The sequence below is a fragment of the Oculina patagonica genome, chromosome 14, assembly GCF_052425735.1.
Source record: "Oculina patagonica isolate OP01 chromosome 14, crgOcupat, whole genome shotgun sequence".
In the NCBI taxonomy this organism is placed as follows: Eukaryota; Metazoa; Cnidaria; class Anthozoa; order Scleractinia; family Oculinidae; genus Oculina; species Oculina patagonica.
The window spans coordinates 14972633-14992573 of NC_135771.1; the positions used below are offsets into that span (position 1 = coordinate 14972633).

At 39.3% G+C, this 19941-nt stretch overlaps 2 protein-coding genes and 1 pseudogene across 2 annotated transcripts in view; 1 reads left to right on the top strand and 2 right to left on the bottom strand.

Annotated features, from left to right (window-relative positions):
- Nucleotides 1–640: 640 nt before the first annotated feature.
- Nucleotides 641–2094, bottom strand: LOC144637560 (uncharacterized). Its single transcript, XM_078496631.1, has one exon. It carries the CDS (start codon nucleotides 1781–1783, stop codon nucleotides 641–643), a length of 1143 nt encoding a protein of 380 aa, XP_078352757.1. The 5' UTR covers nucleotides 1784–2094.
- On the top strand, nucleotides 1926–6202 carry LOC144637561 (uncharacterized; annotated as a pseudogene).
- A 13314-nt stretch (nucleotides 6203–19516) lies between these two features.
- Nucleotides 19517–19941, bottom strand: part of LOC144637973 (receptor-type tyrosine-protein phosphatase S-like) — a 47526-nt gene continuing 47101 nt past the window's right edge. Inside the window, exon 30 of the mRNA XM_078497064.1 lies at nucleotides 19517–19644. The gene's annotated coding sequence lies outside the window, so the exon portion shown is untranslated. The remainder of the gene's footprint in view (nucleotides 19645–19941) is intronic.

Genomic DNA, 19941 nt, shown 5'->3' on the forward strand with positions numbered 1-19941 from the left:
GCAAGACTTTTGTTACATTTGAACACACGAGATAATTAAATGAGGCTTTGACCTTCCCCCTACCATGCCTCAGCCAAAAAACAACAACAACACGCGAAAACTTGGGTATGATCTAAGCAAGCAAAACCCAAAAAATCGCTCTGTTTTAGCCTGTCATACAGAGATAATGTCCACCAAATTTTTGCTCTGCATATAGCGTTAATATTCAAGCGTAGCGAATGATTTATATATATGCAATTCCAAAGCAATGTATGGGCACGTTGCACAGAATTGCTAATTTCTCGACTCTTGAAAGATCACGTATAAGTAGTGATTTAGTAAAACACTTTACAATAAAAATTTGCGATAATACATTACCTAAAAACATTATAAACTCCGTTTAAAAAAATTCTAAAAAGACCACGACGTTTCGACGTTGACTTAACGTCATTATCAAGAAAGGAAAATATGTGATTAAATGTATAAATACTAAAAAATAGACAATAGAGAATAATTAATAAAAGTTGTGAAGTGAAAAATGTTCAATGTCAAACAAAGAGTTTAGCACGTATAGAGTCCGCCTGCGTATTCAAATTTGGTCGCAGTTTCTTTATGAATAGCATTTCGTAAATGAGACAGTCAAATTTTCCTCGGCATTTTTTCAGGACACGAAATTGGTTTTCCTTTCGCCATGAGATTCTTTGAAATGCTTTCTAATCGCCGATGATTTGTGTTCAGCAATGCGTTTGTGTAGGTGTCGGGCTGTGTACCCGACATAATCCGCATCACACAGATTACATGAAAAAGAATAAACAACGCAATGGTGATTAACAATCGTTGGCTTGAGTTCTTTTGGTTTAAGCTCTTGTTCCAGTTTTTTGCTGACGAAAACTGGTTGCACTGTGACGTTGATCTTGTGACTTAGATCGCATAAATGCCGTCTGACTGCATTGGCAGATGTCTGATCTTTAAACGGGAGGCTAACACGGATGACACGATGGGTTTCAGATTCTTGCGATGCATCCGCGGAGACATTACGGACAAAGTTGTTGATGGTGGAGTTAATAACGTGCATGGGATAATCAAGTCGAGTGAAAATAGACCGCAATCTATCACATTCCTCGTTGAAGGCTTCTATTGTAGATGAGAGGGCGTGCGCTCGATGAACCATTGTTTTGATCAGGCAGTCTTTATAACGTTTATCAGTATGACTATGAAAGTGCAGCAGAAGACCAGTGTTAGTGGGCTTCCTGTAAACCGCCGTTTCGAGCCTTGTTCCATTCATGATTATATCCATTCCAATAAAAGGGATCTTATTATTTACTGGAAGCTCCATCGTGAACGAAAGGTTCGGGTGGAGGCCATTGAGAGTAGTGAGAAATTCAGTTGCAGCTTCGGTGCTGGGCATTCTAGCCAAAGTGTCGTCAACGTATCTTCTGTAGAAACTTGGCATCTTGTCGTCGCATGTAAGCTTTTCTTCGAGGTGACACATAAATACATTTGCCATAAGAGGGCCGAGTGGGGAGCCCATTGCCACACCGTCTATTTGTTCGTATAACTGGCCATTAAATTGGAAAAGCTGATTAGATGTTGCTATTTCAAGAAGAGTAGTAAGATGATCTCTCTGTAGTTCGAGGCCGTAGGTTTGGTTGAACCAATCGTCAGTAAACGCTTTATCAACAAGGATGTTAATAGTCTCGCTCAATGGTACGTTGGAGAAGAGGGAACTGACGTCGTACGAAACCAATATGTCATTATCACCCATTTTGGACGGTACGAATTTCATCAGAGAAACTGAAAGCATCGGTTATCGTGTGATTATTCATGGAGAGTGGCTTTTACTTCTCTTCGAGCCATTTTGCGAGATTGTAATTATAAGTCCCGGTTGCTGATAAGATAGGCCTCACGCTTAGAGTGGCTTTGTGCGTTTTAGGAAGGCCATAAAGATGGGCAAGCCTGGAACTCTTGGGTGACAGTGATTTAGCAATCTCATCGGGTAATATTTCATGTAAGACTGAATTCAGACTTTTCTCCTTTTCAAAGAGCGGATGAAAATGCTTCGGTGGTCGGCCACGCGTTGTGGGACGCTTGTCATCGACTTGTACGAATTTCGAAGAATCATCAACTGAGGCTGCACTTAGAAGCCGTACGTAGTCAGTTTTGTCCATTATTACGACTCCAGACCCTTTATCAGGTTTGGTGATAATGATGTCATCACGCTTTTTCAAGCTATTTTAATAGCCTTAAAAGGGCTTTCGTTAGCGCCTTGGGTGGATTAGGACAAATGTCCGACTGGATGTCATTCAGAGCGATTTTAAACGTAAAGTCGAACTGGCCAATTCCTTCGAGGCAGGATCTTCCAATAACGGCTCGATTTTCCAGTACGTTTTCTCGAAGCTGGCTTGAATCTCAGTGTGGTGAGACTTTTCGAGGCAGAGTGAATTTTGAGTCCTCTATGCAAATAACAAGCTTCTCGAAGAAAGAAAGACGATACGAGGACATGTTGTTTATGTGCTCGTTGACGTCAAGTTTCTTTGAAATTCCAAGCGGGAGATTTTGCTGATGTGACATTGCAGAGGACTCTTCACCAACGTACCATTGAGCGAGACTATTAACATCCTTGTTGATAAAGCGTTTACTGACGATTGGTTCAACCAAACCTACGGCCTCGAACTACAGAGAGATCATCTTACTACTCTTCTTGAAATAGCAACATCTAATCAGCTTTTCCAATTTAATGGCCAGTTATACGAACAAATAGACGGTGTGGCAATGGGCTCCCCACTCGGCCCTCTTATGGCAAATGTATTTATGTGTCACCTCGAAGAAAAGCTTACATGCGACGACAAGATGCCAAGTTTCTACAGAAGATACGTTGACGACACTTTGGCTAGAATGCCCAGCACCGAAGCTGCAACTGAATTTCTCACTACTCTCAATGGCCTCCACCCGAACCTTTCGTTCACGATGGAGCTTCCAGTAAATAATAAGATCCCTTTTATTGGAATGGATATAATCATGAATGGAACAAGGCTCGAAACGGCGGTTTACAGGAAGCCCACTAACACTGGTCTTCTGCTGCACTTTCATAGTCATACTGATAAACGTTATAAAGACTGCCTGATCAAAACAATGGTTCATCGAGCGCACGCCCTCTCATCTACAATAGAAGCCTTCAACGAGGAATGTGATAGATTGCGGTCTATTTTCTCTCGACTTGATTATCCCATGCACGTTATTAACTCCACCATCAACAACTTTGTCCGTAATGTCTCCGCGGATGCATCGCAAGAATCTGAAACCCATCGTGTCATCCGTGTTAGCCTCCCGTTTAAAGATCAGACATCTGCCAATGCAGTCAGACGGCATTTATGTCGGGGGTTGAAGCGGAATATTTTCACTTTAAATATTCATTATTCCCCGCCCATTTTTCACAAGTATTCATTATTCCTTGCCTATTTTGAGATCAATATTCATTATTCCTTTAAATAGGTTGATGTTCCCAGGTATACAATTTTCAGACCCACAAAACGAGAGCGGTCAAATATTCGATTCTAATTCACAAGTTGTGCACAGCACACTGGACATTGTTCTGGTGCTATCCTTCTGGAAGGTGTTAGTTCATCACTTATTACATGCTTTTTTAATGGTACCCTCTAGTTACACCTTCAATGGCCTTGACTAAAGTGTAAGACGCATGTGGCTTCTTTATTTGCTGACTAGCAAAATAGTACCCCCCAAAAAATAAGCCAAGCAACATGTTTCAGTGAAAAGCTTTATTTAACAAACAATGACGATAATGCGGTCCAACCAATGAGTCTATATAATCTGGAAAACAATGAAGTGTTGCACGATGTTTATAAACAGTTCTTTTGTAGGCCATTGTACAAACTTGTTCGAAAACGCGTTTATCTCCTTAACATCATCACTCGTGCAATCAAGTCGAAATTAGTGCACCTAACAGAAATACATAATATCACACCCGCTTTAAGCGAAGCATAGTCTTTTGAAGCATGTACAAAGACAACAACTGTACGTAACCATAACGACTTGTCTATCAAGAGTTACTTCTAAACCAATAAGTGAACAACGGATAAAAGATAAATGTAGTGTTTGCCTTCAAGAATAACAGGAATGGTACAAGTGCCCACAAGTACGTCAACGGGCCACATAATTTAAAAGTAGCATTCTGTTACCAATCTGAGTATTATTCCTATATCATGACACATTTTACATTGAGCACCGCTTTATGCGTGATCTATTTTCAGCTGTAGCTGTTAGATCAGCTTTGTGATTTTTCAAAAAGTTCGACATCACCGTAATCTAATACGGGTTGCTGTTCTCCCTGTTCGTGTACGACAAGGAACCCTTGATGGTCCTCCCGGCTGTTCGTCGTCTGAGGCATCTGAAGCCTCATCCACGGAGTCAATGTCACTGTCTACGCCTCCTTTGAGTATCCGCTCAATTCTTTAAACTTCTTGCTGCGAAATTGTGTACAGTTGTTCATTTTTGCAGACCCTCATTGACTACAACTTCGACGCGGTCAATAACTGAATACGGCGAATTTCGACAATCTGAATATAACAGTTGTCGGTAATCTTTCTTTCGATTGGAACATTGTCCTCATTCTCCTGTTCTTCATCACAAGAAAGATCCAGTGTTACTCGGTTGCGACTAGTGCCGTAGCAAGGGTAAAATAAGTGGGGGGGGGGGGGGGGTGGGCTCACGCGAGCTCCGAAGACGCGAGCCGCTAGGGGGGTCTGGGGGCATTCCCCCCCAGAAAATTTTGAAATCTAGAGGCTTGGAAATGCTATTTCCAGCGTTCTCCAAGAGCTATTTGTGATTTACGCATATCACGAATTATTTACTTCCTACACTGTCTCAGCAAACCAATTGCAATGCACATTGAAGAGAGTATAACACTTGCAATGTCAATTACGAAATCAAGAGAGGATGAAAATAGAAAACCCACTGTCTCTGTATCTTGAAACCAGCAAATGTTTCACCCTTCAGAGTCATCGTAGTAGGTTCGTAGTTACTAAACTGTCTGAGTTGCCTTAGAGGCAAACGTAGACTTCATCGGCAGGTCGTTTTTTGAAAATTTCTCAAACAGGGGCTTGCGCCGCTGGTTGTCCCCCACAAACAAATGAAAAGAAGTACAAATGTTATTGTTTCAAAACTGTCGGGAAATAAAATTTATTTTCAACGTTTTATACAGGACTGTTTTTACTTTTTGGGGAAAAAAACTGGGGGGGGGGGGGGACACGTTCAAGTTAAAAATAGCTGAAAAGCTTTACTTACCTGTCTTTCCTGTGCTTTCCCATCTTTACAAATTCGAACAGTTCTTAGATCGTAACCAAAGCGTCAAAATTTAAAGCGGTCAACTGAAACATGTGCTCTGAAAGTGACGTCACAAGAAAATATCTTCCTTGGGGAGTAGTCCGTGTGGCAAATTTTGCAAGCTTAACATGAGGCAGATCTAGAGCGCCTGCCAAATATCGAAAATATAGAACACCTGCGATTCTCATTTGGAGACAGAGAGGGTGAGGAGAACTTATTTTCTCTTTGCAAGTATTCAATATTCTTGATTAAAAAACTGAATATTCAATATTCCTTACAATTTTGAGCCAATATTCAATATTCCTTTACAATTTTAAGCCAGTATTCAATATTCATTATTCCGCTTCAACCCCCGAATTTATGCGATCTAAGTCACAAGATCAACGTCACCGTGCAACCAGTTTTCGTCAGCAAAAAACTGGAACAAGAGCTTAAACCAAAAGAACTCAAGCCAACGATTGTTAATCACCATTGCGTTGTTTATTCTTTTTCATGTAATCTGTGTGATGCGGATTATGTCGGGTACACAGCCCGACACCTACACAAACGCATTGCTGAGCACAAATCATCGGCGATTGGAAAGCATTTCAAAGAATCTCATGGCGAAAGGAAAACCAATTTCGTGTCCTGAAAAAATGCCGAGGAAAATTTGACTGTCTCATTTACGAGATGCTATTCATAAAGAAACTGCGACCAAATTTGAATACGCAGGCGGACTCTATACGTGCTAAACTCTTTGTTTGACATTGAACATTTTTCACTTCACAACTTTTATTAATTATTCTCTATTGTCTATTTTTTAGTATTTATACATTTAATCACATATTTTCTTTGCTTGATAATGACGTTAAGTCAACGTCGAAACGTCGTGGTCTTTTTAGAATTTTTTTAAACGGAGTTTATAATGTTTTTAGGTAATGTATTATCGCAAATTTTTATTGTAAAGTCTTGAAAGATCCACACCAAAAACAAAAATGCAGGGTTATTAAGAGTCATACAGAGATACTTCATGCCAAATTTTAGACTGAAGGGTGTAATATTCAAGCCGTAGAATTATTTAATGGTACTCTCTCACTACGCGTCAAACGTAGAACAACTAAGGGACTGTGAGCCTCGCAGGTGGTGGAAGGAGGTCAAGAAACTCGCCGGGATGCAGGCTGCCACCCGCACAGACACAATATCAGTCTTACGTAATATCGACCAAGGACCCTTTCTAAACCCCACCGCCCTCGCCAACACTATAAATAAAGCATTCCTGGCCCCAATGAGCACCTTTACACCACTGGCTCCCCGTACTTCATGTGACGCACATTATACCGACCTACCCCCCATTTCCGAGACCTGTGTTTTCCGGAAACTTGAATCCAGCGAAGGCATCTGGGCCAGACAACATGCCCGCATGGTTACTGAAAGAGAACGCAGACCTCCTTGCTCTAGTCGTCACGGACATTCTCAACTGCTCCTACAAGGAGGCTAAATTACCACATTCCTGGAAACACGCTGACATCACTCCTATTCCCAAACAAATTCCAGTCCAGGATGCGAATAAACATTTGAGACCAATTTCGCTTACACCTATCCTCTCGAAACTGGCAGAGGAGTTTATCGTTGACCGTTATATTAAACCAGCTGTACTCGCAAAAGTGGATCCAAGGCAGTTTGGTACTGTCCCCTCTTCAAGTACAACTGAAGCGCTTATCAGCATGATTCATGAATGGAACAGTGCAACCGACGGCGACGGAGCCACAGTAAGGGCGGACTGTTCGACTTCAAGAAAGCCTTTGATCCTATTGATCATCACATATTGATCAATAAACTGCACAACTATGATCTCCCTGAGGCTATCCTGTTCTGGATTATCGATTTTCTTACAGACCGCAAGCAACGAGTGAAGCTCGGCTCCGACTGTTTCTCTGAGTGGGGGGCAATCCCAGCAGGGGTCCCCCAAGGGACTAAGCTAGGCCCGTGGCTGTTCATCATTATAGTCCGGCGGCTTAGCTCCTGAATTGGGCGATTTTTGATACAAGCACCAAACTTTGCAGGATTACAAGCATTCGCATACTAATCAATTCTTGATATAGTGCCAACGCCAATTTCCTATTTTCAGCTAGTAAACAGCAATGAAATTTTCAGCCGAGAGGCCCCCCTGTCCCTTCCCCACAAAGTACTTCTTCTTGTACTTTTATAAACCTTTTATTGTTGATATTTATTCATAAATACAGATGTGAATGCTTTTAATTAGGCTTACAATTGTTATTTTTTACCATCTGTTTGATACCAATAATTTAATAGGAAATTATTGCATGGGAAAAGATTTTTCGTTCCCCGCCCTCTGCTCCCTCGCGTCTTTCGTTTTGCGCTAGCGTCCATGTCTCCGCGATCGGTGAACCGTTCGCTAACAGAAGAAAAATAGGAAAATATAGGGCTGTGAACAGTCTAAATTACAGCATTTCATTCTAAATTTTGAACGTGCGACTTGGTATCACTACCTGGCATAATAGTATTTGTCTATAAACCAGGACAAACAAATATTTCACGAAATTTCATTGATTTTAACCTTATCCAGACCGAGAGGGGCGGTCGGGCGGAAAGTGCCCGCGCTGACTTTGAACGCTTATAACTTTTTCAAGATTCAACCATACGCTACCAAACTTTGCGAGTTTATCTAAAATTTATCTGGAAATAATATGGTAGGGTAAGTTGTTGTGTCAGGAACTTGACGTCACCATGGCAACGGCATTTTGACAGGCATGTTTTCCCAATTTTGTAATTTTGCGTGTTTCTATTAATGAAAAATAATTTTAATGCAATTATTTTCATCCTTTTACGGTTTTTAAGCACAGTTTTATTGATTTTGAGTACTTTGCAGTAATTTTGGGCGGTTTTATGACGTTTTGGAAAAAATTCGAAATCCAAGATGGCGGATCCAAGATGGCGGCTGTTTTGACATTATGATGTAATTGTCACGTCATGTGACGTCATCTTCCCACGTGACGTATACCAAAAGATAGGTGTTTGGACATACTATATATTCCCTAAGTTTCATTGTGATTGCCTAAATATTCTGGAAGTTACGGAGGTCTGAAAAGATCCAAAAAAGCCCGGTCTGAATAGGGTTAATAAATTAAGGTTTCCATGGAAACCGGTGTTTTTCGGGCCTGGCACTATATCTGAAAAAATTTATGTTGGTGACCACTTTCATTGTGCCAAGTTTCATGCTTGTATCAAAAAGTGCACAATTCAACTAAAATTTCGAGCTAAGCCGCCGGACTATTATGATTAAAGAGCTCGACATTCCTGATAACAAGCTATGGAAATACGTTGACGACACCACCATCGATCTCAGAAACCGTAGCCAAGAACCGGCCAAGTACCATCCAAACCGCCGTTGATACCTTCGTAACCAGAGCAGCTGAAGACAAGTTCCAGCTCAATGAGGCAGAGCGCAAGGAACTTTGAATAACTTTTAGTACAGCAAACAATTCCTTTGACCCCATTGTAATTAATGGTAGTGAAATCGAATGCGTTCCTAAGGCTAAGATTCTAGGTATGCGCATTACATGTAACCTTACATGGAATTGTCATATTGAAGAAATCGGAAAGAAATCTAGGAAACGGATGTATTGTCTGTCACAGCTCAAACGCTCTGGTCTCGGCACATAGGAGCTAATTCAATTTTATCGAACTTGTATTCGTCCTCTTACTGAATATATACTTGTCCAGTATTCCACGATAGTCTTCCAAAGTATCTTTCAGAAGAGTTAGAGAGGATCCAAAGGAGGGCAATGCGCATCATTTTTCTTTTCAAGCCCTACCAAGAAGCCTTGGCTCAGGCTGGTCTTGAAACTCTTTCAGCAAGAAGACAGTCCCTAACGAACAAGCTTTTTTCAAAGATTGCAGAAGACAGGAATAACAAACTCCATAATATTCTCCCAGAGAGGAACACCTGTCATTACAATTTGAGGAAGAAACGAAAATTCAATGCTAATTTTAAGACAGACAGATTGAAGAACTCATTCATTCTTAGCAATGCGCTCAAATTTTAAATATTTGACATTTCATAGCTGTATATTTCATTTTGTATGTATAAGAAATTTTAACCTTTTTTAACCATTGTAATTTTTTTTGTAAAAAACTATATTATTCAACCCTCGGGTTGCAATTTATTAGTTTTAATAACATCACGGCTAAACTGACCAATCAACTTCAACGGACCAGACTTATAACATCATCGACTGACAACAACTTTTCACTTGACTCTGAAGATGACTTCCGCTCAGGTTGTCGAAACGTCAGTCACCAACAACAGTTCTTCACAGAACTACTCTCACCCGGACGAAAACACTATACGAACTAAAGCATCTATCTATCGATCTTATTTAATTATTTATTTAATTTTATTTATTTTATATCTTGTTTGTGTAATTATTTATTTATTTATTTATTTATTTATCTAGGGGCAACCGCACAAACAAGATAATTGAAATACCGGTTTTGTGATTTTCGTGGTGGGTAATGACGTCATTAAATATTGTTTCACTGTTATTCCTCTCTCCAAGACATTTTGCATTTTGTAAGAAAAATAACATGCACGCCACATAAGTTAAATGGTAGACATGAGCAGTACTGCTTTTTCTGAAAGTGACAAACACGTTGGACCCTCGGCTTGCTTGCCACATGAATTGCATATAAGAGGCTACCCTAATACCAAACTGGGCACAAAGCCCGTTTATGGAGGTATTACGGAGCAGAATATAGGAGATGTATATATGAGATGTGCACCAGTGTAAACGTTAGATTTTGAAGAGTGCACTTCTGTAAAAATGTACAGTGGTGGTCCTACACCACATACCATTTTTTAACCACAGCAAATGCGTCCTTCTCATCATCAAAGGTGACGTGAATTATGTATAAGAAAAATGAGCAATTAAATTTTAAATCATAAACGAGGTTTTGCTCCCTCAAGGCAAACAACTAAGATGCAATTAAAGCCAGCGAGGTTTTTGCTGACTCTATGCAAACAATAAAAGCAAGCCAGACTATTCCTCGCACTCACTCAAGGTCAGCGGTAACCGCACAGCCCAGCGGTAAACCGTACAGCCCAATGATTATATTTAGTACCAAACACGATTATAGTGTTTTTAAGTGAAAGCGATTGGCATGCTTACGCCAAAATATAGAAGTGGATTACTACTCGAGTTTTATGATATATTAAAATCTTGATTTTTGGGGCGGCTGGTTTCCCATTGATCGTTACGAGTCTTACGATCGATGCGATTATTGCGAAGTTGACGCCGTAACGAATATCAGTTTCCATACGATCGCTGAGATCGCCACAAAATAGACTCTGACCCGCCAACGACGCACTGAATCGTTTTGTATTTATCGTCATAACGTTCTTCGATCGCTGGTGAGTAACATGATCTCCATATGACCCTACGATTGACGAGATAGAACTACAACGATCCTTGCGACAACGATCGCTATTATGATCACTAAATGATTGTTTTCATCTGACTGCTACGATCAGTCAAATCTTTCTTTCAGTGAACCTAGCAATCGCATAGATCGAAAGTGTCACATGGAAACCAGCTTTATGGAATCGATATTTAACAATGAACTTCATGATATGAAAGCTCTACCTTCGCACAGAACAAAATATTTGAAAGCAGGTACTTACCAAGAAACATTAGTTCTTGAGTATCCGAAACTAAATCCAAGCCGTTGCACCAGAAGCATCTCGGCGTGATTTTTATTTTGCATTTAAGCGCTATATTTCATTGAATAAAGCAGTTAATTAGCGAAATTTGCTTTGTTGCAAACTATTTTTCGGAATGGCTGGCGAGATTTTTCGTCTTGTTTCCTTTTGTTGTGTGTTTATCATTCAAAAGCCTTAATTTTTCAGCAACGAAAAATGTGACTAGGAACAAACTTTATTGTTTTTTTTTTCTTTTCATTTTTCGCAAGGGCTTGCGAGCCTAGGCAGTCAAGAGTCCGGTTTTCAACGACAAAAAACATTTAAAACAATTAGTTTTACTTGGGACACAACATAGCTGCAATTAGCACTACGTATGGTCGATCCGATGCAGCCATTGATTTCTCGGTGGTGCTTTTTTCTACACTTCAAGCGTTCTTGTTCCATTGACTTCAGCGGTTGAAGTCTAACTGAAATAGCGGGCGTTCGATCTTAACACACCAATATCCAAATCAACTGTTGAGTTTGTTCAACCTTTAAATTTTAAATGAAACGACATACTGTTTTTTAAAAAACCTAGAAAAAAATAATAATAATTGCTTCCGTTCGGATTTGAACCAACGACCGGGGCTTACACAACTCCTGTAGAGGTGCTCTCTACCAATTGAGCTATCGTAACTTTCTGCAATACAGATTATTTTCTTTTGATTATTTAAATATTATATTTGGACGCGCTTTAAAAAAAAATGTTTAATAACTCGGGCATGGGTAAGCAAAACCCCCCAAATCGCTCTGTTTTAGCCTGTCAATCAGAGATAATGTCCACAAAATTTCTGCCCTGCATATTGCGTTAATATTCAAGCATAAGGAATGATTTATATATGTACAGTTACAAAGCAATGTATTTGCACGTTGCACAGAACTGCTAATTTCTCGATTCTTGAAATATCCACACCAAAAACAAAAACGTAGGGTTATTAAGAGTCATACAGAAATACTTCATGCCAAATTTTAGACTGAAAGGTGTAATATTCAAGCCGTAGAATTATTTTATGGTACTTATTTAATTATTTATTGAATTATTTACAGAGCAATGTATGGGCTCGTTGCACAGAATTGCAAATTTCTCGGCTCTTGAAAGATTTACATCAAAAACAAAAACGTAGGGGTTTAACCCTATTCAGACTGGGAGGGAGGGGGGGGGGGCTTTTGAGGCCCGCGCTTACTTTGAACTTTTATAACTTCTTTTAGATTTAACCAAACGCTGCCAAACTTTCTGAGTTTTCCTAAAATTTATCTGACAACAATTTGGTAGGGTTGAATGATGTGTCAGCAACTTGACATCACCATGGCAACGGCATTTTGACAAGCATGTTTTCCCAAATTTGTAATTTTGCGTGTTTCTGTTAATAAAAATCAACTTAAATGGGATTATTTTTACATTTTTACGAGTTAAAAGCACATTTGTATTCATTTTGAGTACTTTGCAGTGATTTTGGTGGTTTTCTGGCATTTTGGAAAAAAATTGAAATCCAAGATGGCGGATCCAAGATGGCGGCTGTTTTGACATCATGATGTAATTGTCACGTGATGTGACGTCACCATCCCATGTGACGTCACCATCCCACGTGACGTATACCAAAATAAAGAGTTTCGGACGTACAATACATCCTATAAGTTTCATGGTGATTGCTTTATTATTCTGGCAGTTACATAGGGGGGCTTCCGAAGCCCCCCCCCCCCACCCCTTTGGTCTGAGAAGGTCAAAAAAAGCCCGGTCTGAATAGGGTTAAAGAGTCACACAGAGATACTTCATGTCAAATTTTAGACTGAAAGGGTTAATATTCAAGCCGTAGAATTATTTAATGGTACCGTATTTAATTATGAATTACAGAGCAATATATGGGCACGTTGCACATAACTGCAAATTTCTCGGTTCTTGAAAGATTTTCATCAAAAACAAAAATATAGGAATATTAAGAGTCACACAGAGATACTTCATGCCAAATTTTAGACTGAAGGGTGAAATATTCAAGCCGTAGAATTATTTAATGGTACTTATTTATTTAATTATTTAATTTTATTTATTTTATATCTTGTTTGTGTAATTATTTATTTATTTATTTATCTAGGGGCAACCGCACAAACAAGATAGTGACAATCATTTTTTTGTGATTTTCGTGGTCGGTTATAACATTTAACATTATTTTACTGTTAAAGGTGTAATATTCAAGCCGTAGAATTATTTAATGGTACTTATTTCATTATTAATTACAGAGCAATGTATAGGCACGTTGCACAGAATCGCAAATTTCTCAACTCTTGAAAGATTTTTGTCAAAAATCAAAACGTAGGGTTATTAAGAGTCAAACAGAGATACTTCGTGCCAAATTTTAGAATGAAAGGTGTAATATTCAAGCCGTAGAATTATTTAATGGTACTTATTTCATTATAAATTACAGAGCAATGCATGGGCACGTTGAACAGAATTGCTAATTTCTCGGCTCTCGAAAAATTTTCATCAAAAACAAAAATGTAGGGTTATAAAGAGTCACACAGAGATGCTTCATGCCAAATTTTAGGCTGAAAGCTGTAATATTCGAGCCGTAGAATTATTTAATCGTACTTAATTATTTAATTATTTAATTTTATTTATTTTATATCTTGTTTGTGTAATTATCTAGGGGCAACCGCACAAACAAGATAGTGACAATCATTTTTGTGATTTTCGTGGTCGGTTATAACATTTAACATTATTTCTGTTATTGCTCTCCGAGATCATCCGTTTACATGTAGTTAGAAAATACCATGAACGCCACATCCATGAAAGAGGAAAAGTAGAGCGGTACTACTTATTCGGGGAGTGTCACGGAGACAATACGGAGCGGGATATCCTCTTTGAGACGTGTGCCCGTGTAAATGTCAAATTTTGAAAGAAACATCTTCAAATTGATAATGGATACGGCGTGTCCGAAACATGTCTTTGAAATTTAAAAGTGTGTTTATTTTTTTTCAAATGTTTAATTCCACTCATACTTTTAAGAAATTTCGCTAATATTTATTTGAAAGGTGCGATAGTCTTTACCTTTTTAAACATGCACGATAGTGGCCCTACACCACTTATATATGAAATTACAACGTAGCTCCTAGTTTCCTAGTCAGTAAAGGAATCAAATTGTGTACAATTTTTGCTGGACGCACACACAGATAAAGGTATACGAACGAAAATTTCGCTCGCATAGCTTGATTTCTCGGTGGTGTTTTTTTTTTCTACACTACAAGCGTTCCAATTCTATTGACATCAGCGGCTGAAGTCTCACTGAAATTGCCGGCGTTCGATCTCAACATACCTATTACGTTCATGGTCTGTCCCCTTAGAATTACTGAAATATAAAAATTTACTGTTGCGTTTGTTCAGCCTTTAAAATTTTAAATAAAACGGCATACTGACTTTAAAAAAAAAATGAGAAAAACGAATAATAATGGCTTCCATTTGGATTTGAACCAACGACCAAGGCATACACGACTTCTGTAGAAGTGTTCTCTACCAACTGAGCTATCGTAACTTTGTATGGTACAGAATATATTGTTTTGTATATTTTAACTGATATTATATTTGGACGCGCTTAAAAAAAAAAATTAATTACTCGGTTATGAGTAAGCAAAACACTAAAAAATCGCATTGTTTTAGTTTGTCGTACAGAGATAAATTCCACCAAATTTCTGCACTGCATGTCGCAATAATATTCAAGCGTAGCGAATAATTTACAATTACAGAGCAATGTATGGGCACGTTGCACAGAATTGCTAATTTTTCGACTCTTGAAAGATCCACACCAAAAACAAAAATGTAGGGTTGTTAAGGGTCATACAAAGATACTTCATGCCAAATTTTAGACTGAAAGGTGTAATATTCGAGCGAGAATTATTTAAAGGAGAAGTTCACTCCAGAATGGCCATTTATTTTCTTTACGCCAATAAAAAGTTTATACAAAGATATGTTATTCACCAAAATTTTAGCCTCCAACGTGCGCTATAACCCTACGAAATCTTTCCCAAAACTCGACAACTGAACGCCGCCATCTTGGAGCTGGTAATGTAGGCGTGACGTCAAAGAGCTCAGCCTGAAGTTTGGTTGGAAAATTTAAATACTCGAAACTCTTTTTTTTTTCGTAGTGGCTTTTGTTTGTCAGAATGCCTGTTTGTGCATCTCCATTTTGCTCAAACAGAGCTCCAAGAAATACAGAAAACAAGGAGTTTCGACTATAAAAATTTTCCCGCCAAACTTCAGGCTGAGCTCTTTGACGTCACGCATACATTACCAGCTCCAAGATGGCGGCGTTCAGTTCTCGAGTTTTGGGAAAGATTTCGTATGGTTATAACAACCGTTGGAGGCTGAAAGTTTGGTGAATAGCATATCTTTGTGTAAACTTTTTATTGGCGTAAAGAAAATAAATGGCCATTCTGGAGTGAACTTCTCCTTTAATCACAGAGATGATTTACATAATTACAGAGCAATGTATAGGTACATCACAGAATCGCAAATTTCTCAACTCTTGAAAGATTTTTATCAAAAACTAAAACGTAGGGTTATTAAGAGTCAAACAGAGATACTTCATGCTAAATTTAAGACTGAAAGGTGTAATATTCAAGCCGTATGTCACGATAGAAATAAACCCTCTAATCGAGTTTAGAAACAGCATGTTGACCTTCTGAGCGAGCGAAGCCGCGGATTTTCAACGAGTAACACTGATAAAACCTCCTGTAACGAACAAGTAGACTAATTTGTATTTTTTTACCTGCTTTTGCGTTAGCCGAACGAGGCGACCCATCAACTTGCTATCACACGACAAGTCAATTATTGTCCGTCGCCCAGCAAAAAGAGTATCGTGTCCGACACGAGAGAAAAGAATATGTTTACACACTGCAAAGCAGAACACCCCAGAAAAGTTGCAAAGAACCGCCCGCCAGGGACACACGTGCGCAAGGCAACGGAGACGCACGAGACGGAAAGCCAGAGTCCCAGCCTGGTCGGGACCGTAGAGCGCGACACCACGAGCGAGGGAGAGACCACAGAAGGAGGAGAAGCGCCGCCCCGCGGGACGGAGACCGCTCGAGTGCCGGCGCAAGCGGAGCACCGAGCTATCCCCGTCCCACGACGCCCGGCCGACCCCGGCGCCCCGCGAAGAACCCCGCGCGGCCGAGGGGCGCCACAGCCCTAAAACTTATCGTTACACGTAGAATTATTTAATGGTACTTATTTAATTATAAATTACAGAGCAATGCATGGGCACGTTGAACAGAATTGCTAATTTCTCGGCTCTCGAAAGATTTTAATCAAAAACAAAAAATGTAGGGTTATAAAGAGTCACACAGAGATGCTTCATGCCAAATTTTAGGCTGAAAGGTGTAATATTCGAGCCGTAGAATTATTTAATCGTACTTAATTATTTAATTATTTAATTTTATTTATTTTATATCTTGTTTGTGTAATTATTTATACAAGAGCATCTGGTTAAGCTAAAATTAAGCTAGTTTAAACAGAGTCCTGATTAATGGCATTCACCGAAAATCAAATAGAACTGACAACAGATTTTTGCTCAAATTGTGCCTACTGGTTGTTCATCCCAAGATAACTTTTTTTGAAATAAAAAAGAGGGGTCCCGGTATTTGTATAGGAACAAGAAAACCTTGAATATACCCTGTAATTAGTTACAACATCAGCAATTATGTTACCGCGAGTACTGACAAATAAGTTCACATTTTCGTTTAACATTTATTTTCCTAATAAAAATTTGTTTATATTCATTTTATAGAAAGGTGATTGCGAGCCAAGCCGTATAGAAAAACCGCCATTTTTTCGACTTTTTTGCTTGTTAGGCCCCGTTTACACGGGTCCGGACAAATTTTTGCACGGACAAAAACTTGCACGGTTCGACCTTGCGTTTACACGGGACCGGCGGAACTGGACAAATTTTTGAACGGCTAAGTGTGCAAGTTTGGGACCTGAAAAAAGCAGGTCAACTTTTTGACCGGCACGGTTCCAAACTTCGTACGGACACGTGTAATCACCCGAACCGTGCAACTTTGTGCTCAGATAGCGCGGTTAAGGCCTGGAATCTAGTTATGTTTTGCCTGGTTGCTTAGCAAAAATGAAACATTTTCGTTGTTTTAACCCATTGACTCCCGGAGATGTTTGAAAAAAAAACCCACATTTTTTGGACGTTTGTGACATTTTCTCGTCATATATGAGCTAATTAAGCTCCAAACTACTCAAAAAGTCACTTGCAACTTGGAAGCATGCCTTTCTTTCCACAATCATCGGATTTTAGGTCATTGTTGTTCAAGCATGCGCACAATCCAAATTTTGATCTAGGCTTTTTGTTTTTTCGACTTTTTTTGCTTGTTTACAAGCAAAAAGAAGGAGAATAGCAGTTATGTGGGGTATAAATCTGGAACCGGAAGGAATCACATTCTTGTTAACTCTCAAGGGACTGTTTTAATTTCTCAAGGGAATACTTTCCGCTGTGGGTGATCAAAGCGCGTGACTTGTAAAGTGTCACTCTATAGTTGTGCTTCAGCACTTCCGTTCTTGTAGAAAAAACGTGACTTGTCAAATTTACAAACGTTATATAACAATCAAAAACGTGAGTAGCCCAAATCTTACGTCACATAACCAATTAAGAATGTAAGGGGTTCAGCGCTCGAAGGTAGCGAAGTTTAAAACGCTTAAGAACGCAATTTGTACTGGTACAAGTCTTTAGGCGCTAATATTAATTTAACCTAGAACGATTAACAACGCAAATTTGTACTGGAACAAGTCTTTCACACACTAAAACGTTGCTAATAGTTAACCAAAGGGAACTCATTTCGTGACAAATGATTATTTCTGCTGAGTTGCACAATTTAGAATTGCAACATCATTAAATGTGTTAAGTGATATTTACAAGTGTTTTTGTAGCCTGTTGTGAAATTACTTCCGGTGGAAGCAGTAAACGCTAAACCTTTTTGCTTCTGTTCAGAAGTTAATGCATCGCCATTAGAAAAATAAACAGCAACTGTTTTACTGGAAATGTAGTCGTTAGAAATGGCATGTGTAGCCGTAAGGTAAAGAATAACGCGAGGAAAAGCGGCTTTTGGTAATATCCAAACGAAAATTTACTTCTCAATGTGAGCTAATGTGGGGTTAAGATTGTGTGACGAGACAAAAGGTAACTCTGTCGTGCGTAACCTTTATCGGGAACCCTGCATTAAGCCGAGTAGAAATCTTTCTAACTCGAAAGGAAACAGCTATTTCGATTAAAGGCAAACGTCAAAGTTTTCCATTTTTAACCAAGCCAAAGTATATGAGTCGCAAAGCACCCAGCCGTCGCGACTGACAAATACAGCATTTCCTCCGCGAAAATAAAAAAAATGCTTGAACTGAAAGACGTTTGAATTCTTCCATATGTTCGAACAACAATGCCCAGGATAAACCTTCTACTCATACTAACTTCATGCAAAAAAAGTCGATATCTCGAAGAGATCTTTGATTCTTTTTTTTCTTGCCTTTACTTTTTCTCCTTTTCTTATCTTTTTGTAGCAGTTGTTGGCCTATTACTGGGCTTGCTTGCAGTTTGGTTATTTTCGAGAAAGTGCCATCCAAACAGGAAATACTCGCCACTGACGAGCCATAGGTGGCTGTGGCAAATTCTCCTACGAGTTTTTCACTTAAATTTTTAAGCATTTTTGTGAGTATTTCAAGCACAATTGACCCAATCACTGTAATTGGGGCATCATCGGAAAGAGCTTTTCCTCCTTCAGAGTTTGAGTGTAAGTGATGCCTTTTTTGATCAAAGATGATGACGTCACAAGTGGAAGAAAGAGCAATGATCGTCAAGGCCGGTTCAGGCCGGCACGGGAGCCAATGGGTTAAAGACACAACTTAGAAAACTTCTTTACTGCTATATAAAAGTAACCGAACTCTCTCACTGGCCGCCACGTTGTTGTTGACATTGTTTCGACAAGTTCAGTGAGAGGATCTGCTCATGCGCCTTAGAGGCATCCGATGACTACCGACCCAATGATGCTTTGCAAGTTGTGAGAACATCGCGCAGATTTCATATAAGAGAATGTATGGGAAGTCGCTTGTATATAAAGTAGTATACATGTTTTTAAATGTAAAATTTTCCTTAGAGCCGCTGTTCGCTTTCATCAGTTCCACCCTCTTGTTCGCAATTTAGACTGGAGGCGGCCTAAAGGGCCTTTTGATTTTTCTCCCGCTTTGGTTCATGGCTTGACATCTGAAGGAGGGACAATGCCTAATGGTAAGGTGGGTGATGGCAGTTTTACGTCGCTTACTGAAGGAGAAATCATGAATGTATGATTCATGTTTTCTTTTCCTATATCATCAAGCAACGATAAGCTAAGCAGCACAACAGTGTTGAAATTTAAAAATTACATTAAGGTTTAAACGGTTTTGTTTTCCAAACTTCAACTAATAATGCAATGACTGGTTCACCGTTTTTAGGTTAATTACTTTATTTGTTCACTATTGCCTGAACACGTGGGAGTTAGCCTTGACACATAACATTGTCCTAAACCTTAGGAAACCAAATATGAGATTTGACAATCCTTTTACAAACAAGACGCTAGCAGAGCGTTCACTCCGGCCCTGGAAGTGACATAGGGGTGGAGGATAGGGAGGGGATTGGGTACGTATCGGAACTCCCGGGTATAAGAGGCTAAAATAAAACATAAAATACACCTATTGTTTTTAATGTGCCAACCAGAGACCTATTGGCAGTGAAAAAAAGAGTTCTTTTGTTTAACTTGTTGGACATTTATCGAACATTTAAATACAGTGGAACCCCGTTAATACGGACACCAAGGGGACATGCCAAATTGTCCGTATTAACGGGGGTCCGTGCGGGGTCAGAAAAATCACG

What these genes read in the sequence shown, in the direction of transcription:
- LOC144637560 (XM_078496631.1), bottom strand. Translation starts at nt 1,783, where the DNA reads ATGCTTTCAGTTTCTCTGATGAAATTCGTACCGTCCAAAATGGGTGAT.